General features: G+C 39.4%; 1 protein-coding gene across 1 annotated transcript in view; it reads right to left on the bottom strand.

Annotated features, from left to right (window-relative positions):
• Window positions 1-1,934: 1,934 nt before the first annotated feature.
• Window positions 1,935-20,628, bottom strand: part of LOC124156692 (methyltransferase-like protein 25B) — a 29,498-nt gene continuing 10,804 nt past the window's right edge. The window contains exons 5-10 of the mRNA XM_046531322.1: window positions 18,841-18,970; window positions 8,165-8,331; window positions 5,944-6,079; window positions 4,156-4,265; window positions 3,554-3,741; window positions 1,935-2,150 (exon numbers count right to left, since the gene is read on the bottom strand). Coding sequence (XP_046387278.1) covers window positions 2,059-2,150; window positions 3,554-3,741; window positions 4,156-4,265; window positions 5,944-6,079; window positions 8,165-8,331; window positions 18,841-18,970 — 823 coding nt within the window. The 3' untranslated portion in view covers window positions 1,935-2,058. The remainder of the gene's footprint in view (window positions 2,151-3,553; window positions 3,742-4,155; window positions 4,266-5,943; window positions 6,080-8,164; window positions 8,332-18,840; window positions 18,971-20,628) is intronic.

The following is a 20,628-nucleotide window of genomic DNA, read 5'->3' as shown; positions in this document are numbered from 1 at the left end:
CTCTCTGTGATTGATTCGCGTGAATTTCAATTCTTTGGTGCCCTAAACCCGATTCCGGGAGACGCAGCCACTCGAGTCTCCCTCCTTGATCGTGGCGATCACGACACTTGGACCACTTCGAAAGTTGAATAGTATAACGGCTTGCCAAGGTAAAATTTTCTATCAATCCTCTTCACCTGTTAATTTGTCATCCTTTTCTCCCCAAAATTCAATTTTTCTACCTGTGACCATTTAGGTGACATCCTTTTTAAACATATACTCCCATGGCCAGATTGTTCACATTATGCCATTTTTTCATTTTCTACGGACATAAATCAGTTTATTTGTACATATTAGGTGCACAACTAAGTTCCCACTGTTTGTCAATACATGGTTGGCTCGATCATTGATTTTGACATATCGGAAACGTCATAAATGAGGCATGGACAATTAGCAAGCAAACCGCTATGTGACAATGGTGAATTTGCTTTGATGTCGTATCCTAATTGTCATGCGAAAACGTCTGACTTTATGACAAGTAACCGCCATTCGTGGGAAGTATTGATTTTCTACTTTTAATAGAAGAAAACAGCAACTGAAGAGCATCTAGAGCTCCAAAATGTTTACCAAGATGCTGCTCAAAGTGAGACAACATGCCATGTTTGGTTCCGTCGCTTCAAAGATGGCATTTCCAATGTTGACAACCATCCATGTGAAGGAAGACCAAAAACCTTCGAAGACATTGACTTGGATTTATTGCTTATTGAAGATCCATGTCAAACTCAAAAAGAGCTTGCTTATGCATTAGTAGTCATCCACCAAGCTGTTTTATGCAGTAGCAAGAAACTTGAGTTCCTTACGATCTGAATAAGTGATTCTACAGTATGACAACATTGCCTAAGCTGTTGAAGCCAATCTCGAAACAGTGAAATGGGAATTATTTACCCACCTGCCATGTTCTCCAGATATTGCACAGTCCCACCATTACTTGTTCTGCTCCATGGCACATGGTCTGGCTGATCAGCAGTTGCGCTCATATGAAGACAGTAAAAAATGGCTTTATTTGTGGATAGCCTCAAAAGATGAACACTTTTACCGTTATGATATTCGACTCTGCCACAATGATTGGCAAAATTTTTAGCTAGCCAAGGAAAATACCTTGAATGATTCATTTATAACCATTTTTTCACAATTAAATTGTATTTTCATTTAAAAAAGTAAGAACTTAGTTGTGCACCTAATATAGTATACTTCCAGTCCCAAATGATGGAAAGTCATGAAATACTAACCCTATAATGCAAATGCAGCAATTGCGGCAAAAAGAAATGCTGGCTGAGCCAGGCCATACCCGATTTACTCTCAACATTTCATTACTTATTTTTTAGATTTATTCTTGCTGATTCATTTTTAACTCATTCATAGATGTATTATCTATGAAGAAGGAGTTGATTGCTTCTTGCTATGCTGCCAATATAAAAATTGCCAAAAGTAAAGCAATTGAGGTTGCCCTGAAGAATTTGGGAGTGGTGCACAGTGGAACAGAGGCTGAAGAAAAATTAGCTGATGGAAATGAAGCCGAAGGAAAAGTAGCCCCTGGTGGAGCAGCACTTGGGAAAGTGCCCCTTAGGAGTCACCAAAGGGGTCAGCCTCGGCTCCAACTCCTATTCCTCCCATGAAAAACACTTTGCTCCCATCAATTGTGAATGGTTAGTATTCCCTACCATGTTTCTGTGAGGTCAAAAATTGCCAACTTTCCATTTCCGGGAATCTTCTGGAGTATGATGAAATATGGAGGCCACCTCCTATTTTATGAAGTTTCTCTCTCAACCCATCCATTACAGTAATTCAACATTAACATTATAGTAATATAAGAATAGGCTTCATAAACCCAAATAGCAGCTGTTTACATAACCAACAGCATAAGCATGAAAGCCAAAATGACAGAGAGAAACATAATAATTTAGAACAATATATTTTCATAAAATTTTAAATGACCCATCCAAGTCATTTAACAAGTCTCTCCTCCAAAAATATAGGATATATAAAGCGTAGAAAAATATTTTTACAAAACATGATTTACTAAACCACCTCAGCATTTTTTGAAGCAATCAGTAAATGACTGCGGGGCGAGAGCTCAGGATCAAACTCAGGACTGACTTTACACCTGACACCTACCAAGAATGAAAAAGCATGGGTAAGAGAAGTTATTTCAGTCAAGGGAACACAATACATTATTTATGATAGTAAAGTAAATAACTATCACCGAACTCAGCAATGCAAGAAACTCGATCACACAAAACTTCAATTAAAAATTAAGGTAGTGAAAATAATGGCTTAATGGGAATCAGTACTTCATTCATTCATTCACCGCTGCAGCCCCAGGTAGTATAGGTCATATTAAATGGATAAAATGCAAAAGGCAGTGTTCATCCATAGAGGGAGAAAATCCAGGCGTATTCCTGCTGAATACTTCTCTCCACTCACATGCTCCGAGTGTAAACAATAATATCCACCAAACATTTTTTTAATTTAAGTCTCACTAAAAATGGCTCACATTTTGCTGGTGCAAAAATTTAAAATCACCTACTCCACGAATTAGAATAGGTTACAATTAGTAGGTATGTTTAAGAAACTAGTCAAGGCTTTCCTACTCAAACAGGAATTTTATAGTACAACAGAAAACTTTATTTACAGGGGGAACTAATTTCTCATTCGATTAAAAATATAAAATATATATTTTGTTTTTTTTTTAACATAAGTACTTTTTTTACTTCTTACTTTTTTGGAATATGCATTTTGTCTTTGTATTGACACATTCCAATGCCTACGCAACCTCTCAGAATAAATACATAGTACAATTATTATTATCATTAAATAAAAACATAACACCATAATTCAAAATACATATGTATACGTAAAACAGACGAAAAAGAGTTTGCAAGAGAGAGGCTAGCATATATATGTATGTATGTATTAGTGATGTACCACATACATCTAGAGGCACCAAATTTTTGCAAATAGCAATTATAAGAACAGTTTAATTCAACAATATTGATGCCCAAAATAGTAATTAAACATAAAAACAATGCCTACAGTGAATGGAAAACATTTCCATGTAGCCAATATCATAATGAGGTAAACACAAATAATTTAAATGGACTCTTGAAAATTCACCAAATGGCATAAATGTGGTGCCTCTACCCACGACATTCGAGAAAGTAGCCACATAAAGACAACCTAAGAATACATAAAAAGTAAACAGACAAAACAGCTAATCATGATAGGATCTTTTTGTTTTCTTGAGAAAGCAATGAAAACAATACAGTGTTGACACAATCACCTGATGTTAACAAAAACTGCCATTTTTGCTACCCATGGTACCTCACCCACCTAATCTAACTGACAGCACTGACTTTCACTGATAGCGAGACTGTCAAACAGCCCGCAGCGAATTATTAATGATTAAAGAATATCCATTTTTCTAAGTCTCCAGGGCTGCTGGACACTTTGATAATGAGTACCAAAAAAAATTGAGCTATAAGTAAAAGGAAAGGATATCTGAAGAAATGTTTACCTTTGAGTGATAAGAAGAGGCACCTATCCAAAAGGATCAATGTCTCCACCAAAGGAGCAAACATTAGCCGCAAAGAGTAGAAACAGACAACTTGTTTCCAACAGCGGAGACACTCATTTGTTTCCTCGCTCAGGATATCCTCCTCTGGTGGGATTAAGTTAGCAGCAGACAGCACTTTCCTAGCATAGCTGCTTCATCCAAGAGAATACATAAAATCCTTTAGTGCACTTGATCTATACTCTGGAGTCGGTCAGAAACATGATAAGACAGTAGTCACAACATAGCTACCACTGCGTTTGGTAAGAGTGGTAGTTCATTCTTTAGTAAAGATTAGAGGGAAGAAGGGATTTTAAAGCCTCCATCTTGTCCCAATAAAGGCATTGTATTATGAATCAAGTGTTTCAGAACACAATGGCACAAACGTAAAGTTAAGAAGGAATAAGATCATTTTTCATGAATCAAAAAGGTGGATAACATTTTTAAGGAATTTCATATTAATCAAATGATGTTATCCCCAAAGCTTCAGATAACATTAAAAAAATATGCACGAACTCACTAAATATAGTTCTAATTGAATGATAGTTTATGAACTACTAACTCACTCCGGAAACTGCAAATTCTCATCATACTTAATGCTCTTGAGTCCTCTCCGACGGAACATGGGCCAATTTTTCAATATAATGCTCTCCAAGGTAGCTCTATAGCAATGTATCTGCAAGTAGAAGAAAGGGAAAACAATTAAAAATAGTACTTCCTATGCCTGAAAAAAAGCAAAGGAAAATACCCTCAAAATCAAAGCCCATCAAGTTGAAATGGCTTAAAGTGTGTATTGAAGTGAAAATGTAACGATAAAAATTCTTCTAGTTCATTATTAAATTATGGCCCATAATAGAGCAGAATTTCAGCTGAGAAACGGGCACCAGATTCAGATTCTTGTCCATAATTATAATGCAATGGGATATTAATGAATTACCATAATAATTAATCATAATTGGGATATACATAGCTAGTACAGTAGATTCCGGTTAATTGGGATATATCGGGACTTGTGCACTTTGCCCCAATTAAGCGGCTGTCCCAATTAGGCGAACTCTCTAGTATATGGGCATAAAAAACTTTGAAATGGTAGAAAGAAGACTAAAGAATTTTTATAATGCAACATAAGTTTATTAAACTATTAATTTGATTAATAAATCAGCAAGTTTAGTTAATTTATTATCATTTTTAAGAATTATAACATTTTTGTTAAAAATATTTTTCACAGCCTCAGGCGAAGCTGAATGAATGTCTTTTACGAAGTCCTATTAAAGAAAAGTCCTATTCTCTTGCGGATACTATGACAACAAGAGCTTTCAAAATAGGGCAAGAATAGGAACATTTGTGAAAAATAAGAGTAAATCAAAGGAGGAAAATATAAAAAAGTACTATTCCGAAAAAAAATTTAATTTTGTCGCGAGTATAGAGTCTATGTCGCTGACTCATGGCCCAATAAAGCGGCATGCTGTCCCAATTAAGTGTAGAAAACTCTGGGATATTCCTCTATTGGGTTCTGTTCTTCAAGATCTGCCCCAATTAAGCGGCTGCCCCGAGTAACTGGTGGACCCATTTAACGGAATCTACTGTATATGCACCAAGCCTGAAATTTCCTTTCAATCAAACAATAAATTAGCCCACAAAATGCCAACTCAGGACAAGATTCGAAAAATGGGATCACACGGCCACATTAAGATACCATAGCATACAAAGACAATGAATCATGTCCTAGGATCCTAATGATGGAACTGGAACCAGAACTGTAAAATATGGAACTATTCCAACTCTAGTGTGTATTAAGCTTAGAAAATATAATGAGTTAATATTATCGAACTGTATGGATAATGGAAATACAGTAAAAATCGCTTATAATACACCCAACTAAATCACGGTTTTGGACATGCTTCAGTTCTTACCTCGTCCCAAGATGTCAAAACATTATGATTTTGATGGCTACTGGTTGTTCACTTTTTGGCTAAATTTATCTGGACTTACCAGCAAAAACAGAGCAATACCGCACCTTCAAATGATGAATGCAGTCGGTAACATATTATGTCATCAAGTCCCGAATATTGTTCCATCCTCCATTTTCATTGTTAAGTGAAAGGCCACCCTTAAGAAATTTCTATCCCCAAACGAAGCAACTTCAAGCAAGCTCACCACTATGTAAACTATCAACTAATAAATTTGAGGTAAAATTAAGTTTTAAAGGTTTTTTCTTTCTTCCTCAAGAAGAAGTTTCCCACAATAACGGGGGTTGCCTATAATCCCATTACAAACTCCATCCCCTTGACCCCTGTTATAACTGGATTTTAAGGTATCCATTAAGTACTCACACAAGATCACCAAATATTTACTTTCAAAGAAGCAGCATTTCCATGGAGCAAGTTGCGTGAGTACGCTTCAATGGCATGACAGGCCATCTCTCGAGCTTCATAACTCAGCTGCATCACCTCATCACGATCATTGCCACTGGAGCTCAGCGGAAATCCTCTGATGGATATGTAATCAGGAGGAAATGAAAGCAAATCTTTGAATGAAAAATGAAATCATACAAAACTTAAAAGATAAAATAGACACTTACATACATATGTATACATATAAATACAAAACGATGAAAAATTTATATTTATTGAAAAACATTTCATATAAATAAACATACGGTAGGCTTTTCAATTTAATTAACATACATTACACTCCCAATTGGATTTCTGAGTCCATGAAGACCACCTCCACACAATCTTTTCACAAAACAGGCACCTAAAGCTAGCCATCATGGCCTATGAAAACCTTTTCTTGTCATAAAAAAAAAGTATTTTCTTAAGTTAATGAATGATTGTGATATATCCCTGAGTTCTGTAGGCTACACATGTAAGAGAAACTACTTGGTACTTTCCACACAGATATTTAACCATCCTGTTTGACTTCAACAACACTGCCATTTTCAAGGGGGTGAGCCAACTAACATATGTATGTAGCTTGGTATCCTCACAGCTCTACTTCTGAATCTGGCCACTAGTTGGCATCACACTTGTCTGGCTTCGAATCCTAAGGCCCATTTACAGAGCGGTTGCCGTTGTTCACACAGGCACTGACAAAATCCGTCTGCACCTGGCACAATGTCAGCAGTGTGTAGCTTCCGAAGGTAGAAGAACATCAATTAGCCAAGTGCAATTCAATCAATTGCTGTATACCAGGTTACAAAAAAAATGGAATATAAGTGCCCTTCCTAGGAGGTTCAGGGTGCACCCTATTGTGGCATGAAGAACATTAAAAGCCGCTTTAGTGACCATATTTACTGAACTATGCACCGATAAATATAATTTTTTCAATTATTTTCCCAGTTTCGATTAGACTATCCAAAGCAAAAAGACGCACTCGCACTGTTATCTCCAAACTCGCTCTAATTCTACTGACAAACCTACTTGGTCCGCATCAACTGTCTGCGTTCACAAACCTGTCTCTGCGAAAAAGATTGCGAACTAGCAAAGAAAGCTCTCATTGAGTCCGGGAAGCACCGTAAAATAACAGAGTACCTGCATAAATGATAATATATTGTTTGTTTTACGGAAATTATGAACATTGCAAGACATTTGAGTGAAAGTTTCGGTTATCCGCATTTCCCGCTTATTTGTGCTGTCTCTCCAATCATTAGCCCGGATAATCAGGAGTGTACTGTAATTCAATAAAGAGTATCAAACATGTGACTCTGAAGCTATAATGCAGCATGACTATACCGTATTTCTCCGAATATAGTCCCACTCTAATTATAGTCCCCCCCCTGATTTCGAGGCTTCAGTTGCGGGAAAAATTTAAAAAATGCATATGAATATAGTCTCCCCTTTCCTTTTACCATAGGCATTTTTGGAAAAAAGGGGGGACTATATTCAGACAAATATGGTAAATACTGGAGATTGAAGAGACAAGAAATTTTGGCAAGGCATGTTTTTTGCGATAAATCCCAAAAGAAACATTCTTATGAAATTCGTTCATATGAACCTTTAGTTTTTCGGTCCTGTGAACTTCGTAATAATGAGTCTAATGTATTACCTTAATGGCAGTCGTTTTGAGCTTTTTCAAATGGTATGCAATTCAAAGATTCTAGCAAGTTGGAGTAAACTTTGCCAATGCTGTAATAATAAAATGCAATTTTTCACAAAATAAATTTAAATCTGACCCGGGTTTCCATGCTACCCTGAAGATGATGTTAGTAAATAGGAATTGAAACGTCGATTTAACATTTCTATTGAGAAAAATTGGTCCTTACAAATTCAGTTATTTTTAAATGGGCTAAAAATTGACCTTTGATTTGCAAGATATAAAGGATTTTGCAAATTAAGTTAGGCACATCAGCATTATTATCACATCAATAGTGGGGTACCAGCCAATGGTAAATAGATTTTGATTTCTTTGACAAAGGAAATTACCCTATTATTCTTCAGTGCTGTATCGGACTTATGGACATTCTTAGGAAACTAACTTGTATGTAACCTGGAGACTGTTGAGAAATATTGACCTATCGGTAAAGATCTGGGTCATGGCTTTAGTAATAAAGCTTATCCTTAGTCCAGTGCTCACATTCCAGGCGTCAGCTTCATGTAGCAGCACCCAGCAATGCAGAGAAACCTTGCTTCTGAGCAGCTGACAAACAGCTGCATGAGGTAAGGAGCCAGATCGCCACAAGGGTGAAGACCAACGATGCCAAAGGCTAGATGAAATGAACCCTGGAAACTTTGGGACACCATCTACAGCAGATACAAAAAAAGTTATGAGCATATTCACAGCAAGTTTTATCAATACTATGCACATGCGCAAAACATTTTTTTAAATCATCACAGCCGCTATTAGGACAATTAATAGAATGAGCAAATTACATACGATTATATTGAAATAAAATGAATTTGCACTTTAATTTGGTCTTGATCTTGTACCAGAGGATGGCTCCTTGAGCCGAAACGCATTGTATGTATTAATTAGTTGTGGAAAAGTGCAAATTCAGTTTGCTTCAATATGTGAAACTTCTGCTATATAGCGCCTAAATCAGTTTCATCATCATTGGTCAACAATCCTAGGATTGGTTTGACGCAGCTCTCCACTCTATTCTCCTATCAGCTAATCTTTTCACACCTACGTACTTCTTCTCTTTCACATCTCTCTTCACTTGTTCCATATATTTTGTTCGAGGTCTTCCTTTTCCATTCTTGCCTTCCACTTGTCCTTCGACGATTGTCTTCATCAGGCCATCATGTCTCAGGATGTGGCCTATAAGGTTGTTCCGTCTTCTTATTAAGGTTTTCATGAGGCTTCTCTTCTCTCCTACTCTTCTTAGGACTTCTTTATTACTAACTCTGTCGATCCATTTGATTTTCATCATTCTTCTGTAGCACCACATTTCGAAGGCCTCTATCCTTGCTTTCTCCGCTGCGGTCATTGTCCATGCCTCACTTCCGTATAGGAGCATACTCCAGATGTAGGTTCTTATAAATTGTTTCTTTACTTCCACACTTACGTATGATTATTCCAGAAAAATGAATAACTATTTCTGATCAATTATTTATCTTCTTATATTATATTGTAACCGGTGCATTCTGCCCGCTTACATAGTGGCGCATGAGACGGGAGTGCGAGGTAAAGGAAGGCCGTTTTTTTTTCTTTTGATATGTGTCCGTGTGAATGTGTGCGTGAGTGTCATGAATCATTGAGTCCCCATTTGATGTTTCCCTATTTTCCTCCCCACAATGTGTAATGCTCTCCCTTCCCCCCCCCCTCCTAATGTGTGCAAGTCGAATTCTTAAGACGAAGAAAAGCGTGGTTTCATCCCCCCCCAGTGTCCTTGGTGAAGTGACCGTCCAGCCCCAAGTGCATCATCCCTTTCTTTCCCCTGACCCCCCCCCCTCCCCGGTGTTTCCTCCCCTCAATGGCTATATAACGTGGTGCACCGGAGGAAAATGGGCTTAGATGATTTTCTTTTTTGGCGATTCCGAAAAAAAAAAACGCTCCCAAGAGTAGGCGGAGTGTGGGGAGGCAGAGAAAAAAGTTGGTGGAGAGATCCCGAGAGAGAGAGAGAGAGAGAGAGAGGGTGCCCAACGCGAGTCGGAGTTGCAAGGTAGACTCGTGGTGCCGATGAAAGGATCTCCCAACTGTCGCAGAGAAGCCATCTCCCACTCGTGAACCTGCCGGAGTTGACGCAGAGCAGCATACGCCGCAGAACGGAATCGCCACGATCAGCAGATCGAGAGCCCCGAAAATTCGACAAACTGTAAGAGAAAAGCCACGAAATCCCCAACCCCCCCCCCCCCCTCAAGGAACAGAAGAAAATTCCCACTTCACCAAGTCAAGAAGAGAATTCATTAAAAACATTGATAAAATTCCCCCGCACAAATAGAGAAGAGGACAGTACTTCCCCCCTATTACCGTGTGAATTTCTGTGCAATATCTATTTCGTTGTTTCATATTTCCATCCCCCCCCGTTTCTTGTTTTTTTATTTGTCCCCTTTTCTTGTGGTTTTTCTATGGGTTATGAATGTGAAAACGTGTAGCGTGATTTTTTTTTGGGTTTAGGTTAAGGACTGAAATTTTTCTGTTGTGCAGCATAGTGAATTATGCGTTGTATTTCATTGAATTCAAGGAGAAGAGGTTAATTGTTACTTTTGCCATTGATTTGCTTGTATTTGTGAATGATCATATTTAAACTCATTAAATTTATGTTGAGCGAACTACGCAGTGGAACGGCTTTCTTTATCCGAACGCTCCTGTCTCAGGTCTCATCACCCCTAAACTTCCCCTCCTCCCCTTTCCCAAAATCCCATTCCCTCGCCCCAGGTGCACGGAATATCCCCGCTACACCTCCGCCCCCCCCCTTTTGCCCTCCAATTTCCCCCTCCCCGAATGTGCCCCGCACGGTGGGGTTACATCATTGGCGCCCGAACAGGGACATGAGTGACTCAAGCGGAGTGATTAGTAAATTCGTTTCGTTTTGCATACATCGCGGAAATTTCGTGGAGCGATTTTTTCTTAAATTTGTGAATCAGATTCCCAATTTTGTATGCGTCCCTTTCATTTCTGCTCATGTTCTTGTAGGGTGTCCGGATTTAATTGTGTTTTTGGTGGGCGTCAGTCAGTTGGCCACCGTATTAGATAAAGTGTGGGTTAATTTTGTTGCGGTGGTAGCCTTGATTGCGATTTGCTTTAGCGTGATTTCCATGATTGTTACTCTTTCAGCGAAGTGCGAATTTCATTGTTATATTTTTTTTCCTTGTGTTTTTTGTTGTAATAATTATTCTCGTACGCGATGGAACCGGAAGGTAAGAGTTTTAGAGAATATCGCGAACCCCCTAGGTACGATGAGGACGGGTCAGACGCCAGTAGTGAGGTGAAAATCATTGACGTTTCTAACTGGGATGAGGAGCCGCAAGCGGAGGATAAAATAGAGCACAGTGGTGGAGGCACCGAGATTACCAGTCTAAATGAGTTATTAAAAAAACTTGATGAAAGGTTTGAAAGGGCTGAGGAAGCTAGGAGGGAAGATAAGAGAAAAGCTGAGGAAGCTAGGATGGAAGATAAGAGAAAAGCTGAGGAAGCTAGGAGGGAGGATATTAATAAATTTGAAAGACTAGAGGAGAAATTTGACGAGAGATTCGGAAGAGCTGAGGAAAGACTTGATGAGAGATTTGAAAAAGCTGAGCGAGCTAGAAAGGAGGATATCAAGAAATTTGAAAGACTAGAGGAGAAACTTGACGAGAAATTCGAACGAATCATGAAGGATATGAAAGAGCGTTTCGATACTGAGAAAGATGAAAGGGGGAAACTAGAAGGGAAGTTGGAGGCAATTAATGGGAAGATTGAAGGAATTGGGGAGATAGTGGAAGAACGCGTTCAGGAAGTAAAAAGGGAAGTAAACGAGAAGGTAGAGGTTGTAAGGGAGCAAGTTGTAATAATTTCCCGAGATGTACAGGAGGAGAAGATCCACCACGAAAAAAGAATTAAAGATATTGCCGAAGAAGTAGCGGGGATCCGTCGAATGAAGGTAGGCGGTACGGGTTCTTCGACTAATTTTCCGAGTCCCCCGGCTAATTTACAATTCCGTGGCAAACCACATGAACACCCCATAGCATTTATGAGGGGAGTTGAAAACTATTATTCCGTTCACGCCATCCCGCCCGAGATACGATCGCGGTTTTTCTATCAGATGTTGGATGAAGGGGCAAAGGGATGGGCGGATACTATTTTTCCTTTTCCGGAGGAGATGGAAGTATTCAAACAACTATTTGTCGCGCGGTATTGGAGTGAAGAGCATCGGATAAATTATAAAATTAAAGTTATGTCGGGAATGTACAGGAGGACGCCGGGAAGTAGCATGCAAGAGTACGCGACTCGGAAAATCGCAGCGATCAAACTGTGTGAGCCGCCGGAGAATGAGGAGGAAATGGTGGCATTATTGGTAAGACATTTCCCACCATATGTTCAGGATTTGCTCCGTAGTTTGGAAGTTGCCACTTACGACAAGCTCTTAATTATGCTCGGACGATTCGACCAGTCCCAAAATCATTTTGGAAGGGCAGAAGAGACCCACCCTAACGTAAACGCGATAAGGAATCCGTCACGCAGGGGGTTTAGCTCGTGGCACCACGGTGGAAGCCGAGGGGGAGGGCGGACTCAAGCAGATAGACAGGAGGGAAATGAGAGAGAAGGGGGCGAAGGGAATCGGAATGAGGATAATATGCCCCAATCTCTAATGGATTTTGCCTTTCCACCTCCGCGGGCGGAAAACTTACGGAGTTTGGGTCGAGCGACTTCCCCCACCCAAACCCGCCGAACATAAGAGTGGAAGTCCCCATTTTATCAACACTACGGGTAGGAAGGATCCCAGCCCACGAGTTGAATCATGAGGAGAAGGAGAGGCTCCATTTATGTCCAGAAATCGAAAGTATGCTTCAAAAAGGTATCAGAAAGGTCTTCAACCGTTTCGAGAAAGCAAATTTAAGGTTAAATATAACAAAATCTAGTTTCCTCGGGAAAGAAATCCAATTTTTGGGATACGTTATCGATACTAAGGGAACGAAGGCCAACTTAGACAAGGTGAAGGCGATAGTGGATTGCGAACGGCCGGAAAACGTTCGGAGCCTTCGAGCATTCCTTGGAATGAGCAACTATTACGCGCGCTGTTGTAAAAATTATTCTGATATAATCAGCCCAATGTTGTTTTTTCCCATTGTACAGCGGACCATATGTCATTCGCCGTATCGTTGCCCCAAATGCTGTCGAGTTGGAAGGAGAAGACGGCGGATTGATAGGTCCGTACAATTTCGGGAATCTAATTCCGTATATGTCCGAGATTTAATCTTTTTTTCTCGTTGCCAGACGCGTTCCCTAGGCGATGTTTTGTATTCCGCCTTTGTTTATTGTGTGTTGCTCCGCCTGAGTAGGAGGGCGTTCCCCTCGCGAATCGCGATTTTTTTTTTTTTTTTGGGCGGATTGCCTGGATATTTTTTTTTTCGTAAATACGTTCCCCGTATTTCCTCCTTTTGAGAGGAGGGCATATGTAACCGGTGCATTCTGCCCGCTTACATAGTGGCGCATGAGACGGGAGTGCGAGGTAAAGGAAGGCCGTTTTTTTTTCTTTTGATATGTGTCCGTGTGAATGTGTGCGTGAGTGTCATGAATCATTGAGTCCCCATTTGATGTTTCCCTATTTTCCTCCCCACAATGTGTAATGCTCTCCCTTCCCCCCCCCTCCTAATGTGTGCAAGTCGAATTCTTAAGACGAAGAAAAGCGTGGTTTCATCCCCCCCCAGTGTCCTTGGTGAAGTGACCGTCCAGCCCCAAGTGCATCATCCCTTTCTTTCCCCTGACCCCCCCCCTCCCCGGTGTTTCCTCCCCTCAATGGCTATATAACGTGGTGCACCGGAGGAAAATGGGCTTAGATGATTTTCTTTTTTGGCGATTCCGAAAAAAAAAACGCTCCCAAGAGTAGGCGGAGTGTGGGGAGGCAGAGAAAAAAGTTGGTGGAGAGATCCCGAGAGAGAGAGAGAGAGAGAGGGTGCCCAACGCGAGTCGGAGTTGCAAGGTAGACTCGTGGTGCCGATGAAAGGATCTCCCAACTGTCGCAGAGAAGCCATCTCCCACTCGTGAACCTGCCGGAGTTGACGCAGAGCAGCATACGCCGCAGAACGGAATCGCCACGATCAGCAGATCGAGAGCCCCGAAAATTCGACAAACTGTAAGAGAAAAGCCACGAAATCCCCAACCCCCCCCCCCCCCTCAAGGAACAGAAGAAAATTCCCACTTCACCAAGTCAAGAAGAGAATTCATTAAAAACATTGATAAAATTCCCCCGCACAAATAGAGAAGAGGACAGTACTTCCCCCCTATTACCGTGTGAATTTCTGTGCAATATCTATTTCGTTGTTTCATATTTCCATCCCCCCCCCGTTTCTTGTTTTTTTATTTGTCCCCTTTTCTTGTGGTTTTTGTATGGGTTATGAATGTGAAAACGTGTAGCGTGATTTTTTTTTGGGTTTAGGTTAAGGACTGAAATTTTTCTGTTGTGCAGCATAGTGAATTATGCGTTGTATTTCATTGAATTCAAGGAGAAGAGGTTAATTGTTACTTTTGCCATTGATTTGCTTGTATTTGTGAATGATCATATTTAAACTCATTAAATTTATGTTGAGCGAACTACGCAGTGGAACGGCTTTCTTTATCCGAACGCTCCTGTCTCAGGTCTCATCACCCCTAAACTTCCCCTCCTCCCCTTTCCCAAAATCCCATTCCCTCGCCCCAGGTGCACGGAATATCCCCGCTACACCTCCGCCCCCCCCCTTTTGCCCTCCAATTTCCCCCTCCCCGAATGTGCCCCGCACGGTGGGGTTACAATATATAAAATACTAAAAAGTATAACTGACTTTACAGGTCTTAAATTTACAGGCTGATATATATAGGTTTAATTTTTCCTCACTTAATGGTAAAATCTGAGATCCTGATCCTCGCCTATTAAAAACAAAGAAAAAATTCAATCCTTACTCAGCGTTTCTGCATACTGAATTTATCCGTATTCTGCGTCATAAATTTTGTCCCCCCTGAAAAACTTTGAATCCGGATTCTACTGCGATCAGTAAACAAACATACCTCTTAAGCAAATCAAGGAACTTTATACTTTGTTTTATAATTAAACCCTTTCACGCCATATGCCAAGTGGAGCCGACGGGTATTTTCACATGGAGAAGACCTAACGTCGGGTATAGCTGTTGTGGATTTTTACGAATTTTGTAACGCCTAGATGTCGGCTCTAGTTGATGCGAGGGAAGGGAAGTGATGACTGAGGTAGCAACTGTTGGATGCATTCAGGCCTGATTTGAGACCCAGTTTAGCAAGACCTAAGGGGGGCCTCTCCTCGGCAATTAAACCTGACCATCCCACTCATTTATGATCATCCTCACCCCAGAAATCCGTTGCAAAGTGGTTACATTGTCAATGATTTTCCAATGATATATTTTGTAGCACACTACAATTCTTTTATACTTTAAAATGAATTCTTTGTTTTATTCTGCACATGAGCAATTTTGAAATGAAATTTTAGCATTAAAAATAACAGACTTGTTGATTTAGTGTGTTAGTATGTACAGTGGCGGAAAAAATTAACGCAAAGCTCGTTGGCGTCTGAGAGCGGCCAGTTCAGAAACTACTTGTCTTCCAAAATTTTGCCCTCGTAATGTTCTCATACAACCGGGAGTTTTAAAAGCAATATATCCCATATACCGGGGAAATAATCATGCCCTTCACATTATGACAAGGCGCAAAAGATCCAGCTACGAATTCTTCGCCATATTCTCCGAAGTATGCTTCGCCCTCCATTCACCTAAAATGGAATCTACTCTCGTCGGGACATCATTGGGCACAGCCGAGATATTGGGTATTGAGACTGCCTTAGAACCCAATCGTTCCGGTGGTGTAGTGGGTAAAGTATCATGCTTCGAATCAGAGGTTCCACGGATCAAGTCCCCGTGACGGATGATTTGATGCTGCACACACACACACTGTAAACATTTTTCTGATCTTAAAACTTCGCAATACCTATCAATTGGTCCATAGGACGTTGCATGTCTATTGAATTCTTACGCGCTAATTTATTTTTTGAAATTCAACCACCATATTGCATAGCCATTTGGGCAGTTGACTGTGGAGTGAATTTTGACTACCATTTCCGCGTCGTCCAGCACCGCTTCAAGGCCCCTAACCATTAGCTGCATGTGCGATGTGTCATGGCCTACTACTCCTCCCTCATTTCAAGGGAAAATTCCTCGGAGGTTCTGCAGAGCTGACCGAAGGCAGAACATCAAGCCGCCCAAACTCAGTAGTTCTCAATCGGGTTATTTTGGGCGTCTGCGTATGTATTTCATCTGAAAAATTGAGGAAATGGCTAAGTTAACAGACAAACAGTTAACTTACCCTCAAATTTTCCAACAAAAGGAGCATTACGCATACATTTTAAAAATATTTCATCATTATTATGGAATTATGAATGATATTTCGAATTCATAGAAATATTGGACTGTTCGCGTTTTCTGTTATTTATTTAATCCCTCCGTCGAACTTTTGATTACTTTTAGCACTCAACATAGGTTAAGGAATAGAATAAATCTCACAATCAATTATTCGAGGTAATTTCGCGTCAGAAATGTGGCTGTAAGACATTTATGTTAATTTACAAAATAACTTTTTAAAAAATAAAAATAATTTCCCATTAACTTTACCTATCAATCAAGAAATTTTATTCTTGTAATTACATGAATTCATTGCGACATCTTCATTTTATGGCCGAATTTTCTGTATTCTCTGTTCATTGAGGAGGAACGATAGTTTTTTTTAACCATCCCGTGAATTATAGTGCGTGGTCAAATTTTCCCATTGTATTATCAAAAAATATATTTCCAGTAAGCCACGTAATGCTTACAAAAAATTTACCTCATATTCAGCATACATTTTCTTTTTACTTTCTTACGAAGGATTTACTCCCATGATTGCTGCATAATTTAAATGTGCATCAAAGATGGACTTCTGACGCAGTCTACGTAGAAGAAGAAAAGTAAATGAGTTTAGTTGTGGAAATTAAATATTATGCGGAAAACAATTCGGACACAAAAACGGAGTATACAGGTAAATGACTGCAAGATACAGCATGTGTTTTACAGAGAGGAGGAGAATTATGCAGGAATTGATAAAGAAAGCCAGCATCAAAGATCGGAATTGATCAAAAGAAATATTCGCTAGAATTAGAAGAAATAAATTCGAGAATTAATTGACTGATTATGCCTGTACGAGAAATTAACGAGGGAAAATATATCAGTCCATGATAGGTATCAACCAGTAGCTGGAAAATAATAATAATAATTCGATTACCACGGAAACAAATTCTAGAAAAAATTCATTTTCTTCTATTTATTCAAAAATAGAGTCGAATTCCAATAAGTTCCTTTCCACCCATTCAAATTTCCGCAATCTTTCCAGTTTCCCAAATAACTTTTCAATAAGTGAAAATAATAATACTTTCCTGGTCCTCATTTTCTGTCAGTTTATAAAATTGAAAAACATTTAACGCTTAGTTCAGATACATCTATTGTAATAAAGATCTAATTTTTAATTGATGTTATTAATCAAATATGAGTTCATATGGATCAACTTTGTCATTAAAAGTAAAGTTTTAAAGACGATATGAAGTTCAAAAACTCTATTTACTCCTATGATTTCACTATGAAAGAAATCGTTTACTGACCAAATTAATCGATTTCTTCGGATAACTACATGAAAGAAATTATTGAACCTTAAAATAGCCATAACATATTACGTTACCTAAATTAATTTGGCTTCGCATTTCTTTTCAATTGCAGTATGTTACAAGCTGTTCCAATATGATCCTCGGGAAACTATTATTGGGCGCAGAATATTGAGCAAAGAATTACCATACTGAACTGAAAACAAACAACTGATTTCTCGGAGGTGGCTCAAAAAAGTGCTTTCATTCTGCTTTGAGGAACTCTATAGGAATTTTCCCTTGAAGGGGAGAAGAAGCATAGGCCGTGACACATTGCACATACAGCTAATTGTTAGGGGCCTTGAAGCGGTGCTGGACGACGCGGAAATGGTAGTCAAAATTCACTCCACAGTCAACTGTCCAAATGGCTATGCAATATGGAGGTTGAATTTCAACAAATAAATTAGCGCGTAAGAATTCAATAGACATGCAACGTCCTATGGACCAATTGATAGGTATTGCGACGTTTTAAGATCAGAAAAATGTTTACAGTGTGTGTGTGTGCAGCATCAAATCATCCCTCACGGGGACTTGATCCGTGGAACCTCTGATTTGAAGGATGATACTTTACCCACTACACCACCGGAACGATTGGGTTCTGAGGCAGTCTCAATACCCAATATCTCGGCTGTGTCCAATGATGTCCCGACGAGAGTAGATTCCATTTTAGGTGAATGGAGGGCGAAGCATACTTCGGAGAATATGGCGAAGAATTCGTAGCTGGATCTTTTGCGCCTTGTCATAATGTGAAGGGCATGATTATTTCCCCGGTATATGGGATATATTGCTTTTAAAACTCCCGGTTGTATGAGAACATTATGAGGGCAAAATTTTGGAAGACAAGTAGTTTCTGAACTGGCCGCTCTCAGACGCCAACGAGCTTTGCGTTAATTTTTTCCGCCACTGTACCTATTGTTCATTAACTTTTTTTATTACCGATGCTAGACGTACGTTTAAAATTTCACAATACTTAAATAAATTTGTTCGTAATTATTTTACATAAGTTATTTATCGAAAATCAAATGCAATATTTGGTTGAAAAAAACAATAGTAACTCAATAAGATGACCGTGCTTTCGTGCTAAGATAGGGTTAGAGGGTCTAGTCGGGGTAATGGCCGGATGCCATTTTATAGAATCACATTGAGTTGGGTCCCAAATCGAAGGGACGAAAATACCAGGGCAACTCCTCCGGAAAAAAAGGGCTCCATACAGAGAGGTTTAAAATATTCTTATAATACTTGTAGCACAGAAAAAGTTTTCCTGTTGTAGGCGCTGGCAAAAAGGGTTAAAATATGTAAAATGAATAAAATTATGTATACACAAAAGAAATTTCCAAAAGAAAGGGCCGGAGAATGTAAACAAATCAGATTACCCATGAGAACTCAACGTCTTTAAGGGTAACTACATATTGAAGACTTCACAAGCACTTTATTCAAGGCTTACCTGAATGAAATCGGATTCCTCCAATTCAGGTCCAACACGAGCAGTCACATGACTGGGTCGGGGTAGTGCCTTCAGTCGTTCTTCTGGAATGATCTTAGAAAGAAATTTCTTGATTTCTCCATCAAGCTCCCTAAATAAAACAGATCAATTTCAGAATTCATAATAAACTTCCTAGTCACTAGAAAGCAAATCATTGTACGGTGTCATTTAAAAAAAGGAAGTTCAAAATTTTTCCTTCAGGATAAGAGTTGCATATTATTTTGTGAAAGCACATCTATTTGATTGTTCCGACTAATTATTAATATTCTTATTACTTTGTGAACATACAATCATTTATTACTCCATTGCACCTTATCAAGACGTGTCTCATATCTTCGTTTGTAAGATCTTTAAACAAAGTAAATTATTATTATAATGACATATTTTCAACGGCAAGAATATATGTAAATTGGTACATGTAATACCATTCACTGACTTTATATTGCTAACCAATTCTGGTATATAAAAATATGTAGTTCCCTTTCCCTATGTTCAAAAAATAAAATAAAGGGTGGATGGGACAGTTATATTAACTAAGAACTTTGGAGGGTGCACTACAAAGTTGTACTCCTCTTGCATATGCCTTCCTCTCACAACAATAACTCATGCTACTCAAGGAACTTATGATGCATTGCACTACAGGACACCACTGACAGCTGCTCCAAACCTTTCCTATCTGTTCCACAAGCAGGTTCCATGAGAGTGGCAACAATTGTGAAAAGTAAGTGGAAGAGAGTTTGCTACAACTATCTACCATGGCAGTTGGTTTTCTCTCAGGCACATCATCTTTGATTCTATAAAATATTCCAAAGATTTGTTTTGATATCTTTTCAGGAATTCATGACACCCCACCATCACCAGCCACAACGCACCTAGACCAGGGTTGGCAAAACCTATTGGTGATTGTGGGCCAAAGTTTATGAAATATGAGAAAACTAGTGATGGGTCGGTTCGATTCCTCGATTCTTCGATTCCTCGATTCTCGGCCAAGAACCGGAATCGAAAACGAGTACTTGCCAAGGCGAAAAATCGATTCCGATTCCAGCAGTACAGCAACAACAAAATATACGACCGCATTTCCAATAGTCATTTGAATTTTCGCGCCACGTAACCGTAATAACAAAATACATATCTTCTTGGGATGTGCGAGTACTCGAAAATTCAAGTCGATCGAGTAGTTGGTACTCGACTCGAGCGTTTCGAGTAGCATTACGGATGTCGAGTCGAATAGTTAAGGTTACAGAGCATTCGAGGCTAGTAGGTCCAGCAATCTGCCGACAGGAAGCGCTATCATGAAACTCATGTTATAATGCAGTTTTTAAAGCCGATAAGTCATTCTAATGCCTTGGCCTGGTAGTTTCAGTGGTTTCAGCTTGCCGAATACACTTATTGTTGTTGTCGACGTGGGCGCCGAATACCTTTACGCCAGCCGCGGCGGCCGATCGTCTTCCTACCCCGCGCACACTGGTCCGAAATCGGAAAAAGCTGGAATAAAGTCCAAAATGACCTTTTTGGGGATAGAGACTTGAAACTCAGCGTAAATACTCATAAATCATTACCAAATATTGATTTATATGCCATTTTACATAAATGCAAACCTTTAGTGAGATACAGAGGCCCAAACATGACCAATTTTTCAATGCCACACGAGATATCGTTTTTCCTCAAAAAATCTTTGAATTTATCCCAGTGGTTATGCGTTGGTATGAGTTTTGTGGAATAAAAAACGCAATATTCCTTTGATCTGGT

This window comes from Ischnura elegans, chromosome 1 (genome assembly GCF_921293095.1).
Source record: "Ischnura elegans chromosome 1, ioIscEleg1.1, whole genome shotgun sequence".
NCBI lineage: Eukaryota > Metazoa > Arthropoda > Insecta > Odonata > Coenagrionidae > Ischnura > Ischnura elegans.
Note: the sequence above shows the minus strand (reverse complement) of the source record. Positions and strands in the feature narration are given on the sequence as shown.